At 39.1% G+C, this 16,013-nt stretch overlaps 1 protein-coding gene across 7 annotated transcripts in view; it reads left to right on the top strand.

Annotated features, from left to right (window-relative positions):
- The window catches only part of ADAM23 (ADAM metallopeptidase domain 23), a 157,221-nt gene that overhangs the window by 74,738 nt on the left and 66,470 nt on the right, over positions 1–16,013 (top strand). For all 7 annotated transcript variants that reach the window (XM_074364107.1, XM_045520504.2, XM_045520505.2 and 4 more), the window contains exon 4: positions 7,800–7,863. In XM_074364107.1, the coding sequence (XP_074220208.1) occupies positions 7,800–7,863 (64 nt within the window). The remainder of the gene's footprint in view (positions 1–7,799; positions 7,864–16,013) is intronic.

Genomic DNA, 16,013 nt, shown 5'->3' with positions numbered 1-16,013 from the left:
AATTCGTGTTCCCAGCAGCAGGTAAAGTGCCGATTCTTCTACACTCTTGCCAGGTCTGGCTCCTATTACTCATTTTTATTTTCTAAACTGATGAGGAACAATGTTCTCTTATGGCTATTTTAATTTTAGGCGTTTTATTACTAACACAGTTGTGGATTTTTATGTGATTGATCACCACTGGTATTTCTGTTTTCTTTTTTCTGTGAATTGCATTTTGTGCATAACATTTTGTGAATTGCCTGCCCATGTCCTTTGCCCACTTTCTGTGGGTTTTTTGTTTTTATTTGTTTTGGGGTCCTTATGTCAAAAAATACCAACTCTTTGTTTTTCATATACTTGTTTTTTTTCTCAGTTTGCCTTGAAATTCTGTTTTATGGTATATTTTATTTAACTCATGGAAATTTAGAAAAGTTATACAGCCTTATCTTTTATTAAAAATTATTTCTGGGTTTAAGCTTATGCATAAAATGATCTCTCCATCCTAACATTCAGCTATATTTTTATAGGAAATTTATGGTTTTATTTTGAGACATGCATACCTTTACTGCATATATTATTATTTGATATAAAATCTGATGAAGGGATCTAACTTTCCCAAAATGTTTAGTCACTTGTCCCAAACCTATTTATTTTTATTTATTCTCTTCTTTACCAATTTAAAATGCCATTATTTTCATATATTACAGTTTTTATATGAACTTGAATCTCTGGACTTTGTGGTCTGCCCTTTGGGTTGTCCTCCTAATCAGGCCAGTGCTCTGTGTTTCATTTACTGCAGTAGTAATATAAGGTCCTATTGTTTTTGCGGGGGGAGAGGGAGGTAATTAGGTTTGTTTGTTTGTTTATTTTTAATGAAGGTACTGGGGATTGAATCTGGGACCTCTTGCATGCTAAGCATGCACTCTACCACTGAGCTGTACCCTCCCCCCCTAAAGTCGTATTGTTACTTCTCTTTTGAAAAAAAAATGTGTGGGTTGTCATAAACATTTATTCTTTAAGAAGAACTTTAGAATAATTTTGTTAAGTTAAACAAGCTTTCTGAGATTTTGTTTGGAACGACATTAAAGTTACAGAGTACACGTACATCTATACATATATCTGTATATATACATATACATAATACATATATAAAATTTGTTGCCATTCTTGTCATTGTTAGTAGAAACTTTTCCTCTAGATCATTTCTAGGTTATTTTTGCTGATGCACATAGAAGTGTATTTTATTTTTGTACACATACCTTATAACTTTCTATCCTACTTAACTCTTACTATTTCTAGTAGTTTTTCCATTCATTTCCTGTTTATTCTTTTGACTATTTCATGCCTACCTGGGGAGAATGGACACTATATTAACAAATGTCCAGTTTTTCTTTATGGACTGAAAAATGAGAGGAGTAGCAAAAACTTCACTTGGAGGAGAGGTTTTTTCTTCCAAACAAGGTCACCAGAAGGCAAGGCTGATAATAAGATCTATATCTATTTCTCTACAACTTCACTATGTGTGATGCCTGGTTTGATAATTGTATAAACAAATATTGGGCAGAGGCAGAAAAGAACCTGGATTAGCAATATTCAACAGATTATAATATTCATTATTAGCTTTGAAAATTGTTCACCAAAGCATTTTGATTATGTACAACTGTGTTCAAAAGGTATGCTATCTTTATTTGGATTCCTTTTCCCCTGTGTTTAAAATTGTTTTAATTTCATGACACGTGGAGGTAAAACCACTTATGTGAGAGTAACTACAAGTCTGTTATAGAGGAATCTCAAAATTACTGATATACTTGTAGAGAGTCTGGCAGCCCCCCTATGAATGTGTTAGCCACCTCAAATGGTATGACTTAAAGGTGTGGGGAGGAGAAATTAAACATCCTTCATTTTTATTTAATTAAAAATGTCTCTATTGATGCCTCCTCTCAGAGGAAACTTTCAGTTGGCTACTCTTTTGGCTGATCAGCTCAGCTTGGGTGGGGGTCCTCAGCTTTTCATCACCTCAAGTTCATCCCTTATTTCTCTCCTAACTCCTCTCTACCTCCCTCTCCGTTAACTTGCAGCCTTGCCTCTGTTTCCTATTCTGATTGTATTAGAGTGTTTTTAACTGTATTATGGTCCATGGGCTATCACTCAGGAGATGCAGGAGTGCCTACACGTTAACATTTCTTCTGCAACCTTTTGTGTGGTTTAGGCACTCATTAAATTCCTGTTGTGACCCTCAAAGAAGCTTATACCCCTACATCCTGCTTGTGCTAGGAGTACTCTCCACCTGCTGCTCTGTTCCGGTGAAGTATGCCCACATTCCCAGCCCTTGCCTAGCATGCCATCTTTGTTTGACTTAACACAAAACCTCATTTCAACCTATAATTGCTTTCACCCACTTAACATATCATTTCTATACTCTTACATCTCAGCCTCTCCACATCTACAATCTTTTAACACAGCTTAAAACTCTTATTGTATTATTTACACCCAAAGGAGTATATATTTTCTAGCTGAAATAATTTTTGGTATACAAATTACCTTAGGTGGGATGAGTAACTTTTTCATAAAACTTGAGAAAAGTGATGATTGAAACATCATCTTACTTTTTAAGTCTATTGTTTTCAACAGGAAAGCGATGTGGAGACAGAAGGAAAATCGTAAAGTTACAAGCTGATGCTTGTATGAATGTACTAAGCTTTAATTCTGTGTCTCTCCTCATTACAACTTAGAGTAATTATTTAACAAATTAAAATATTTATGTGACTAAAAGGGAAAAGCGAAGCTTCTAGTGTAAAGAGGGAGCAGGCATGGTGCTTTCTGGTCCAACGCTGTTATCCTTGATGTCCCACGAAGTTGACACTGCCCACAGTGATCAGCGTTTGTTGTCATTAAATGAATGACTGTGAGCCTTGAGGGGAAGCAGGGGCAGGAGACTTTGTGGGTGAATCTGCCAGGGCCATTTAGGATGATCAGAGTTCCCAATCCTGAGAAGGTGAGCGCTGGTCAAGCAGAAGATCATCAGATGGGCGAACTTACATTATGACATTATGAAAGTGGACATCAGCGGCACTCCTTTCTTTCCTAGACATAATTAATCCTTCACTGTTTGTTCACGTAAATGTCGACTTCTGTTCTAGTCCCAGTTTGAACACGTATGGAAGTAACTTACATATTTACTGAGAATGGAATTTAGGATATTTGTGCTACTGTTTCCTTAAGAACAAAGACATCATGTGGCAAGGAGCAGGGCTGGCCATGACCTGACAAGTCCAGTGTGTTACAGTGAAAATTTTTAAAATTTTTAATGAAAAATTTAAAGGTTACTTTCCATTTACTGTTATTATGAAATATTGGATATATTCCTCATGTTTTACAGTACATCCTTGAGCCTGTCTTATCCTCCAGTAGTTTGTACCTCCCACTCACCACCCTTATATTGCCTCTCTCTTCTCCCCACTGGCAATCACTAGTTTGTTCTGTGTATCTGTAAGTCTGCTTCTTTCTTGTTGTATTCACTAGTTTGTTGTATTTTTTAGATTCCACATGTAAGTGATAACATTTTCTGTCTGCTTTATTTCACTTAGCATAATGCTCTCCAAGTGCATCCATGTTGCTGCAAATGGCAACATTTCTTTCTTGTTTATGGCTGAGTAGCATTCCATTGCATATATATACTGCATCTTCTTTACCCATTCATCTGTTGCTGGGCACTTAGGTTGTTTCCATATCTTGGGAGTTGTAAATATTGTTGCTATGAACTTTGGGGTGCATGTATCTTTTCGAATTACTATTTTTGTTTTTTTAATATATATACCCAGAATAAAAAAGAAAATTACAGGCCAATATCTCTGATGAACATGTATGAAAAATCCTCAATAAAATACTAGCAAACTGAATCCCACAATCCATTAAAAGGATCATACACCATGATCAAGTGGGATTTATCCTAGGGATGGCAGGATATTTCAGTATCCAAAAATCAATTAGTGTGATACACCATTTAACAAGTTGAAAAATAAAACCCATATGATTATCTCAATAGATGCAGAAAAAACTTTTGATAAAATTCAACATCCATTTATAATGAAAACTCTCCAGAAAGTGGCATAGAAGGAACATACCTCAACATAATAAAGGCCACGTGCGACAAACCCACAACTAACATCATACTCAGCAGTGAAAAGCTGAAACCATTTCCTCTAAGATCAGAAACAAGACAAGGGTGCCCTCTCTTGCCACTTTTATTCAACATAGTTTTGAAAGTCCTAGCCACAGCAATTAGAAAAGAAAAAAATAAAAGGAATCCAAATTGGAAAGGAAGAAGTAAAACTATCACTGTTTGCAGATGACATGATACTATACATAGAAAATCCTAAAGATGCTAGTGGAGAACTACTAGAGCTTATCAGTGAATGCGAAATGTAGTCTTACTGTGCCAGGAAGGGGAACATGAAACGGAATTTGGTGGAGACTCAGCATTGTGTCTGCCACAGTCCCCGTCATTGATCTGATTCTTTGCTCATTTGCCATGTTTTAGTAGTCTTGCCATTCTCCTGCTCTTAGAGTTCAGCATCTTTGGGTGCTTACATTCGTTCGTCATACTTTGAGTAAAATCATATTGTCTGACTTTAGAGCTCAAGTTCTTTTTACTACCTTTGTGGTGCAGATTCACCACGAAGGAGCTGAGTGAGTGAGTTTCATAACAATAATCAAAAGAGAATTTCCTTATTCCAGTTTTTCCACTCTCTTCCACTTTGCTTTGACTTCCATCATACAATTATCTCTCCTTATGCCAAAGGTCAGCCCTCTTTTCACCAGCATGTAAAGTGCTGTAGTAGCTGGGGTGTATAGCTTTTCTGTAACTTAAATGACTAAAAAATGATATATATTTCAGAATGCTTAGAAATTTCTTTCCTTTGGTTCCCCCAAAACACCCAGTTGGTTGCTCAACAAAGTAAAATGACAATATGCTTGGGACCATAATTGCTAAATAGATTAATATTGGCATGTTAGAACATTCTGTTTCCAACAGGAAATTCTGCTAGAGAAACTACAGAGAGCAGAGGTGGAGAAAAGGCCTTGGAGAGCATATGCAGGCAGAGATTGACAGACAATGAGTCTTCAGGCATCCAGAGATACCGATTACCTGTTCCTTCTCTGCTGGGTGGGGCTGGAGACAGACCACCGCAAATTAACGATTCAGTTCTTCCTTTTCAGTGTTACCTGCCCATCAGTGAAAGGTCTCTTATTTCAAAATTACTTTAAGACTTTTATAATTAGATTACACTTCAGTTGATATTAATTCACTTTCGGGAAGATTACAAGTAATATTTTCGGGTGAGATGACTAATCTCAGACGTTTATGCCGATTTGCTTGGTCTCAGTGTCAGAGTTGCATTCTTCTTCCCAACTTCCCAGTACTTGGTACCAGCCTGGCATAGAGCGGATGTTGGTAGATGTTTGCTCACTTAGCAAATGTTGATTAAGCGAATGTTAATCAGCTACACTAGGCTTTTTGCCAGGTGCTGGAGACACTGTGATAGGTGAGAGAAACTGTTTTAAGGGAGGGATTGCTATGGTCCGAAAAGAGGAAAGGATGGAGCAGATGGGGGCGTGGTGCTGTTTATAGGAGGAGGGAGAGTGGAGTGTAGTGATGGGGTACATTCTGTGTTGTGTTCATCTCAGGGTCTGTCATAGGCTCACAGAAGAGTAGCTAGTTGTCTTCTTAAAGATTCTCAAATGTGGGAGATACTAGAAATAGGTATGCCCATGGTGGGGGAAAGGCCCCTGAAAAGCGAAGAATGCAATAATTAAAGTGATCTTTATCAGGTTTGGTTCTTACCTGCCCTTGTAATTACAAACAAAACTAGGGACCTAAAATAACTTTGTTTTCAACTGTTAGACATGCTCCGGGGATCGTGTGGTGGAGAATTTTGAAAATAACGAATTACCTTTAGAGAGAGGTAATTAAAATGCAGTTAGTGCAACCTCCTGGCCTCTTGATGCTGCGGAAACATTCCTCAGAGAGACGTTACCATCAACAACGCTGTTTATGTACACTCACAGTGCTGGGTGGCTGACTTCATTAACTGGAAGTTTCTGCACCCTCTCAGCTATTATTCCCAAGTATATAAAGCTAAGAATTGTCATTACCTTTATGATTACTAAGATTTTTAAAAGGGAATGAGTGGACGTACTATAAGTTAGTTTCAAATGTAGAATCATTCGTAGACACCCATTTGATTAGTAATTTCAGTGGAGAAACCTGTTCACGGTCCAAGCATCTGCTTTATTTCCGTGTTGTAAAGGTTACCGTTCAGCTTCTGCGGGAACCAGGCTGGACCAGGCACAAATGTGGCTCCCAGCTCTTCTGTTGACTGGCTCCGAGCCTCCTCCTCAGCCCTCCTCCCTGGGTCGTTTTAGAACCTCATCAGGTGTAACTCTCAAAATGATGCAAAATCATTGGGTCCTTCCTCTCACACTTCTGTTAAAGAAGTCGTGTCAGGGTTTCCTAACAGTAAACCTCCTGGTAGGCATAATTACAGAAATTGAATGTCAGAGCAGGAAGGGGCCTGAGGCATTGCCTGCTGCAACCCTGCCTTTTGCAGAAGAGGAAACGGAGGCCTAAATGTAGGGCGCACATCTGGCTCATCGTGGAGCTTACTGTCGTCCTTCAGTTACTGTTGGGATTGAATGAGTCATACCGTTATAGTCCTTAGAACAGTGGCTGGGACGCAGCAAGTGTTCGGTCGATGTGAGTTTTCTCTTGTTAGCAGTGTTTCTAGTGGCAGAGCCCAAACAGGAACCCAGATGCCGTCAGAGTCCAGCGCCCCTTTGGAGGCACGTGCTGTGTATTTCCCACGTTGTACAGGGAGAGGTGTGTTTGAAGGAGTTGAGTTAAGAATGGTGACAGCCTCAGCCCGTTACTGGGCACATACTCAGCGCTGAGCACTGCGCGTGCTTTCATCAAATCCTCCTGGTGTCTGTGAGAGTCACACTCTTTGTTGTCTCCATTTGACTCTTGTAAAGGCTGAGTTGGGTAACTTACTTGTGGTCACACTGCTAATGAGGAGCTGGATGAGGTTTTAAACCCCACTCTGACTTCAAAATCCATATTTGTAACCGTTATTTTGTTCCAGGAGTTGGCAAACTACGGTCCGCAGGCCAAATCCAGCCTTTCTGTTTTTATACAGTCCTCAAGCTAAATATGTTTTTTTTTTTTTTTAATTTCCAAATGGTTGAAAAAAATTAAAGAAGAAAATTCTTTTCTGACATGGGAAGATTATGTGAAATTCAGATTTCAGTGCCCATAAATGAGGAGTTATTGGAGCACAGACATGTTGCCCGTGGCTACTTAATGTGACACAACAGTAGAGTTGAGTGGCTGCTCCAGAGACCGTGTGGCCTGAAAAGCCTCAGATATTTTCTGTCTGGCCTTTACTCTATACTCTTCCTCAGTGATTGTTTTGAGATTCCAGTTATTTACAGCATTAATTGTATTTTTATAGGACCTGTCTTCTCCCGTTACCCGCCTTTTTGTTTGTTCCATATTAACGTATCAATCAAACGATGAATGTGTGTATAAAAGGAGTTCATCTTTAAATGATCTATATTTTGTCTTTTTTAAAAACAGATTGAGGAGTGATTTGTTGCTGCATGACGTTTGAGATGCTTGATGATCACTTGCTTTGTCCCTGTTTTGGACTGGAACCATTTGTGGTTAACACATGGCCCTCACATTCATTTATTGAGCTGGTTATTTTTAAACCTCCGAGTGCCTTAGATGTGGAAATCACTCTATTCTCTTTCCTTTGTAGTGGTTTGCTGTCTTCTGATTATGTGGAGATTCACTACGAAAATGGGAAACCGCAGTACTCTAAGGTATGGTCAATAGCATATGGACATCCTGTCATATAAATACACTTAATCACAGAACTGTTCACCGCACCCTGCATTGTTTGGTTGTCTGTATCACTAAAATAATCTGGCCTCTTATACAAGGCTACGATTTTTAAATTTAAAATAAATGTAGGAGAAATTGATTAAAACTTACAAATGTTTGAGATAACATTAGAGACTCAGGCCAATAAAGAAATGTTTATTGTTTTGGGTGTACATACAGCATCTTACATAGGTGAGTGTATTAGGAGCTCTGTATTTCCATAGCAGCACCTTAAAGCACTGGGCAGCCAGGCACATGGTCAGAGAAATTGAACGATCAGACTGGATGGGCTGTTAGAGTGACCAGTCCAAGTGACTTGTGCCCAAGAAGGACAGAGAGCAGATGGGGAAATGAAGATTTAGGGAACATTCTCCATCTTAATCGTCACAATTCTAGGAAGTAGGTATTACTGTTTCTGTTGTGTAAAGGAAGAAACTGAGGTGCGAAGAGGACAAATAAATCTTCTCAAGGCCACCAAGCATTGTAATAGAAAGGTAGCTGGGTGCTTGACTTCCTTCATTTGGAGATTCACTGTTCTCTTCACGGAGAATCAGTCAGGAGAAGTGGGTTTAGATTAAAACGAGAGAGAGATTACTTGTACCTAAGGAGCACCGTGATCTCCACCAGTCAGGGTGAAGATCCGTGGGCGGCTACATGCAGAGACTCTGATCTCTAGGAAGTCCACAGAGTGCCACTGAGCCTGAGCAGCGTCCACGGATGCCACGGGCATGGGAGCAAGCAGGGACACAAAACAAAGTGGGGAAACGTGACTGGATTTGTTTTTTCTGTCGCTAACGAACATTGGCACACAAGTGGGCCTTTCAGATGTGGGCTTGCTGGGCTGGACAGCATAGAGAACTGGGCTTGTCAGTCTGAGAGCCTCTCAGTGAATGTTTATAGGCATCCTGAACTGTGATTGCTGCCCAGGAGTGATGGCATTTCTCAGGATTTATAGCTATCCGAATAACAGTGGGCACACTTGTAATTTGATGTGAGTTCCAAACCTTTGAATTTTATGCCCCAGATTAAGAAATTCCGTCCATTGGTCTTGCTAGTCTGTGAGTTCTTGCCTTAGGATGCATCTTGCGGGTTGTTGAATCTCCCTAAAAGTGAACGCTGTGGCAAGTGAGCAGGGATGCTAAACTGAGACGGGAATAGTGCTGCCTGGCACTGGTACAAACCAGAGCTCCTGTCTGCTGTGCCGGGGCCCTGAACACTGCGGGTGCTGAGTCGGGAGTCTGGAGAAGAGAGGACTGCATGACTTTATAGACTCAGCAAGTGAGACACCTTTGCAGGCCATGGTGACCTGATTCAAACTTCTCGCTAAGAAGGTCTCTCTTTTTTGTTTTGTTTTCTTTTTTAATAAATGGAGTAGCTGATTGGCCTCTAGAGGTCATTTGAGGTCCCAAGTGGAGGCCTTATCATTAGTAAGACATGACAAATCTCACATCAGTTGTAACTGAAATTTAAAACAGAGGGTATTTTAACTCTGGCAAAAGGAGGATTCATTGCAGTTTGTTTTTGTGTTCATCACTTTCCTCGTATTTATGACCCGTTTTCTCCAAACAATCCATTTACCCAAACTTAACTTGCTTTATAGGTAATGAATTAATGGTAACAGTCTGTTTTTTATGGGTATGTATCTACATATTTACCCCAAACCCCAAGATGTTATGGTGCACGCTATCTTGTGCGAGGATTTTTTAATCTAATAATATTATAAACACTTCAGCATGCTTTAAAAATCTTCTAAACTTTTATTTTTTTTAAAAAAATGTAGAATACTGTTTCCAATTCATTTGCTATAATCTGTTTAAGCCCATGGTGATAGACATTTAGATTGTTTCTAATCTTTCACCATACGAATAACTTTAAGGAGAGGCCTTCCAGATACATTTTGAATGCTTCTTTAATAGTTGCTTAAGGATTAATTTTGAGAATAGAAAGTTTCTGGGTTAAAGATTTGTATATTTTTAAGGCTTTTGCTACATATTGACAGTTTTTCTTCCTGAAAGTTTGTATAAATTTATGTTCCTACTACCATGACATACATATTTTTAAAAGGATATTTTTATACTTCACATTGCCTTCCATGTTGTTCAAGAAAATCCTTGTACAGAGTAACAGAAAAGGAAATTAATATGAAAGAATTACATATTAGGTTAAATAAACCTGTTTTTATGCATGTACAACCATTCTTCCAAAGGCTTCAAACTTTTTGGACAAAAGTTCATGCACACAAAACACACACACACACACACACACAGAGTTAATTCACATGACTAGAGAGAAACACAATCATGAATCGTCTGCTTGGCTTTGAAGTTAAATATAAATGTGGACATTTAAAATATTCTGGGAATGAGTTTCAAACAAAATGATGAATGACACTTTGAAGAAACTTGTCTAGGTTTTCCCACATCATGACTACCAAGCCCCTATCTAGTTCCCACTTCTAGCTAAGAAGAAGCTAATGTCTTTAGCTTTTACTTTTATTGAATGAAAGTGGGTTAAATCAGCTTCTTTCCTTGGGAAACAAATACAGAAACTGGAGAGGTCAACGAATTATGTAGGCAGTATAGAATAGGTGCCAGGCATTACTTATTAGCAAACAGATGGGAGGTTTAGATTTGTTCCACACCGACAACAGAGCCATAGATTTGTTAACAGTTCCTAGCAGTGCTCTGCACACACCATACGACAAAACAACTTGGTTGATTTGTTGGTCAACTTCAATGGTAAGCCTATTAAAAATAAATTAATTTTGAGTATTTCAGTTCTTCTAAAGGAGTTAGGCATCAATAGGATGGTATAAGAGTTATTTTCAAATTTAATATATTTCTGTTAAATCCCTTGTAAGTGAACCGTTAACTTTAAGTGCTTACTAATACTTTGGTTTCTCTTCTCCTTATAAAAAGAACTGCCTCCTAGCTACCAGTGTCAGACTGAATAGGTAGATACAGTGCTTCTGTCCCTACTTCCCTTTACTAATCTTTCTCCTTATTGGGTGGAGAAAATGTCATTTCCTAGCTCTATTTTCTCACCTTGGCTTCTTCCTGTCCCCATGCTCATTTCTGCCCAGGGAAGGAAAAGCGACTTCACTGATGGGAAGTATTTTGTCCCTTCCTCCCCTTTGTTGGTGAGAGCCACCTCCCTACAGGAAGAGCACATTTTCTCATTTCCCTTGTTCTGAGTTGTACTGTGACAGCCCCTGAGGGTGAGAGTGTGGGTGGGTTGGGGTAGGTTCTGGTTATCCTGTGTTGTCTGTGCTGTGGTGGGTAAGTCTGGCTAACTTATGGAGCAGCATTAGCAGACCCACTGGATTCTCAGCTCATTCTCTCCTCGACTATTACACTATCAAAACTGAAGGTGATGTTTTGATCTCTGTTTCAGTCCTTTGTCCCTCTCTCATTTGGTTTTAAACTTAGGTGGCTACCACTTCAAACCCACTAGGATGGCCATAATCAAAGAGATGGACAAGAAACTGACACATTGTAAACTGACTATTCTTCTATAAAAAAAATAAAAAGTACTGACAAGGATCCGGAGAACTGGAGCCCCCATACACTGTTGGTAGGAATGTAAAGTGGTGGATCTGCTTTGGAAAATAATTTGACAGTTCCTTAAAAAGTTAAGCATGTAGTTTTCTTGTGACCCAGCAATTCTACCCTAGGTATATATCCAAGTGAATTGAAAACGTATGTCCAGTCAAAAACTTGTACATGGATGTTCATAACCGCATTATACATAATAGCAAAAAAGTGGAAACAACTCAGATGCCCATCAGTTGATGAGTAAATAAACAAAATGTGGTATATCCACACAAAAGAATATTATTCAACTATCAAAAGGAAAGAAGTACTGATTGATATATGCTACAACGTGGATGAATCTTATAAACATTATGCAAAATGAAAGAAGCCAATTGCAAAGGACCGCATATTGTGTGATTCCATTTACTTCAAATGTCCAGAATAGGAAAATTCATAGAGACTGCAAGTAGATTAGTGGTTGCCAAGGGCTGGGGGAAGATGGGAGGTAAAAGGGGGAGTGGGGAATGACTGCTTATGGGTACAGGATTTCCTCTTGAGGTGATGAAAATATTCTGGAATTAGTGGTGATAGTTACACAACTCTGTGAATATACTGAAGACCAGTGAATTGCACTCTGTTAAAGAGTGCCTCAAAATAAAAAGCATCTCAGGTAGGAAATGGGCATTGATTTACCCACTGTCTCAACAAACACGAATCCTCTGGTCTTATAAGACTGGTCTTGTCACTTAGTGAGCCAAGCAGATAAAAACCCCTGCCCTTGTGGGTTCTATATTCTATTCCCAGCCTTTGTTCCTTTACCATTTTAGTCACGTCGCCCTCCTAGTGTGTTTTTTGTGTTTTCCTTATCAGATCCTCATTATGGTTCAGCTCAAGCTAATTCTTCCACAAGGGCTTCTTGGCAAGAATTGTTAGAAGGAATGGGCCTCTGTGGGCAGGGCTCCTGGCTGGAAGGTTTAAAAAAAAACTCCTCATGAACTCAAGAGAGCAGACAGCACTGGCTCCTCACGAAGCTGTTTTAAATTTGAACAGTACAGTTAGTGTGAACTATTAAAAATTTATATAGCGTTAGAGATATGCATAGTGCAGCCAAACTGTTCTAAAGCTTGAACATTTTCTTCCCCTTGAGTTTAGTGAAGGTAAATAATTAAACTGGTGTTGGGATCGCAAGTTCCCCAGTTCTCTGAAATATTTTTTCATATCCTTATTCTGCAATATTCAAATTCAAATATGTGCGTGTTACAGATTTTTAAAAATGTATTCCTTTTTTGCAACCAGCCTAGTGATTTTTTTAAATAGATTGATGGTTCCTGCTGGTTGATAAGTTTGAGGTATTTAAAGATATGCATATAGAATAACCACTTGAATGTAGTGTCAGAGTTTTTAATGACCATATTCAGCACCTAGAATATCATAATGTACACATCTGTGAGATGAGGCCTATGCAGTTTCTTTTCAAATGTTTATCCAGATGTACAGGAATTGATTGAAAATATCAGTACTTGGTCATCATAAATGCCCAGGTTTACGAGGGTCTCTTAAGCAATGAGGATAATAATCGGCTAATTGAACTTTCCTGAAGCAGATGAGTAAATTAAACAGACACAAATAAAATAAATTATATTGAAACAATACGTTCTGTTTCCAGTAGATTCTATTTGAAGTGAGTAGAATCAAATCATTCCTGTCATTCAGTCAATAATACCAGGGAACCAAGTCTTTTTTTTCCCTCCAAGTTGTTATCACTTAGACTCACAGAGTTGTTGCCCCAGCCACATTTGATTAGGAAGTGTGTTAAAGGATGCACATGGCTTCAGTGTTTCATTACTTGCAGGAGTGGCCTGACGGTTTCCAGCAGGGCTGTTTGAGCGTTTTCTGGCTTGTGGAATTTTGTGTGGAGGTGGTGGGCTGAGAAAGTTGGGGCACATACTTACTAGGATTTTTAAGTTCCCTTGACTAGCCAATAATCGCCGTTTATCAGGTGCTCCATTTTTGTTGAATTTCAGTAGCTGACTGACAGTTTTAAATCTGAAAATGCTGATGCCCATGGGGACACACATAGACTTGTGTCCCGTGCTGAATGAGCCCTTTTTGGTCCTCCTGCCTGCTGTTTGCCTAGTCAGAGACCTGTGACCCACTCACAGGTGGTGATCTCGGAATCTCTGGCCAGTTCTGAAGCCTTCCTGACTGGAGAAAGAAACACTGACTTACGAGCGTGAAGATGTGGGATTCAGTTGGCTTTTTGCTGTCTTCGGCAGAGCCTTTTAGCGCTTTGTGACCGTCTCCTCATTTGGATACAGAGACAGCAGTACTGTGAGATGTGAGTGTGCAGGAGGGTTAGATCCTTGGGTGGAGCCGACTATTCAGTGTTCTCATTAACGAGACCTCTCTGCACTGACCCACTCCTGTCATTCCTGTTACCCACAAGGAACTGCCTCTTCTCAACTGGGATGTATTTAATAGGAAGTGCCTGAAGATGTTACTTCGTAGTGGTAGTAACAAAATGCTGCTTAGATCTGGAGAGTTGCCAAATAGTGTTTTTCTGGTAATGCTCTCTCAAAAACTTGGTATAAATTTATCAAGAAGAAACTCACAAAGTCCTCTAATATTACTAAGTTCGAACCTGCCAAATTGCTTATAGTACTTGATATAACCACACAATTTAGATATTAAAGCTTTCTTATGATGGTAAACATTAGGGATTAGATATTACGGCAAGTCACATTTATTAAGTCCAGAAAATAGGGTGATTCACACCCAGATATACAGGGAACTATAAAACAGTTCCCTTCAGGTAATAGTCTACCTTAATTAAAACGGGTACCAATGACCTTTATGCTGAGAGAGAGCATCAGTCTTCAGTTTTCAGTGCAAGTGAATGAAACTCAAATCTAGGAAAGGATTTGGAAGTATTTTCTAGGGAAAAAAATGTTTGTAGAAAACTCTAAAAAATATAGCTTTCTTAGAAAGGTCAGGTAAATATGACAGTGTTTGCTATGCACTTCTAACAATCACCTGACTTAAGATAGCCTTTTGGTGTGACACAAAGTGCTAAGTAACCGATTTGATGGAATTTACAGTTACCTATGGTTGTTTTTAGAATCATGTTAAGAGTCTGGAATTTAATTGCAGAATATTGACCTGGATTCTCAAATTGCTGAAATGTGTGATACCATTTGTCCTTATAAGTTCCAAAGTTGAAAATGCAAACAGAACTTGACATATTATATAAAAGTCAAGATTTATATACAGAGTTGCTTTTTGAGAACCGAAAAGCAACCCTTCACAAGATACTAACAAGATTATAATTCCAAATTTAGACAACCAACTTTGAAAATTTATACTACAGTTACTAAAAGGAAACAAACTGAGTTGGTTGGAGAGTGGTCTTTTGATGTGTGAGTGACCCCCCCTTAGGCACTTAAATAACTGTTGTAATACAGTGGAATAAGCAGTGATCAAGAAGACTGCAAAGCAACAGAAAAGAGTTAAAGTCAGGATTCTATTTAAGAAAAGAAATGGGAAGCTTCTGGTTTAGACAGTGTCGACTTGATGCTTATATTTATCTCTATTTCCTCATAGTAACCCACTCAAATAACAGTTAAGGAATTTAAAAAGGATGCAAACCCACAAGAATACAGACAAGAGAAGAGAAGACAGTTGTTAAGACGTGTCCGTAAAATTGTAGGAGCTAGAAAGCAGATGGGTGAGGGGGTGATTGTCTTAGGTTTGAGTTTTTCTTGCTCAGCTGAATTCCACTGGGGCAAAAAGAAGCAGAGCCAAACCAACTGTGTTACTTCACTCAGAAAGACCCAGGAACTGAAGGTGCCAGAAAACAGAAAGATTGGCTGGAAGTCTACACGGAGATGGTATTTAAATCCCTGATCTACTCCCTACGCCGTGTAGCCAGGCAGCCATCCCTTCTCTACTCTGTAGAAGAGCTCAGTTTATGGAGAAGAATGGAAAGGAGGGAATTATTAGAGAAATAGTAAAAGTTTCCCAGAACGGAAGTGCATGCATTGTCTCGGTTTGAAGGTGCCACAGAGAACCCAGTGCGATTAATAAGCAACACCCCCCACTGAGGCACATCATGAGATTTCGTGAAAATGGACATGAATAGAATTTCCTATGGTCTTCTTGAAAAGGGAAAAATAGATTGTACAGACAGTGTCTAACATTAGAATAATTTCCACTTCTTAGCAAGGTGAAGCTTTAAGACTGTGCACCATGCCTTTGAAATGCCGAGAGAAAATCATTTTCAATCTAGAGTTCTCTACCCCCCCAAAATCATCAATCTAGTGTGAAGACAGAAAAAGAAGTTTTCATACGTGAAAGGTCTCACCAAATGTATCTTCCATGGATACTTTCCCAAGAAATTGCAGGAGGATGTGGACCTCCAGTAAAGGGGAGAAAGAGACCATGAATGCAGAAGTCAGGGGGTCTAGGATTCCATGCAGAAAGGGGGCAAAGGAGTTTCTGGGATGATGCTACAGACAAGCCCTGGATGGTAGCTGCACAGAGGAATGTCCCCAGGAACA

Source organism: Camelus bactrianus, chromosome 5 (assembly GCF_048773025.1).
Source record: "Camelus bactrianus isolate YW-2024 breed Bactrian camel chromosome 5, ASM4877302v1, whole genome shotgun sequence".
NCBI lineage: Eukaryota > Metazoa > Chordata > Mammalia > Artiodactyla > Camelidae > Camelus > Camelus bactrianus.
This window is presented reverse-complemented; position numbering and strand designations above follow the sequence as displayed.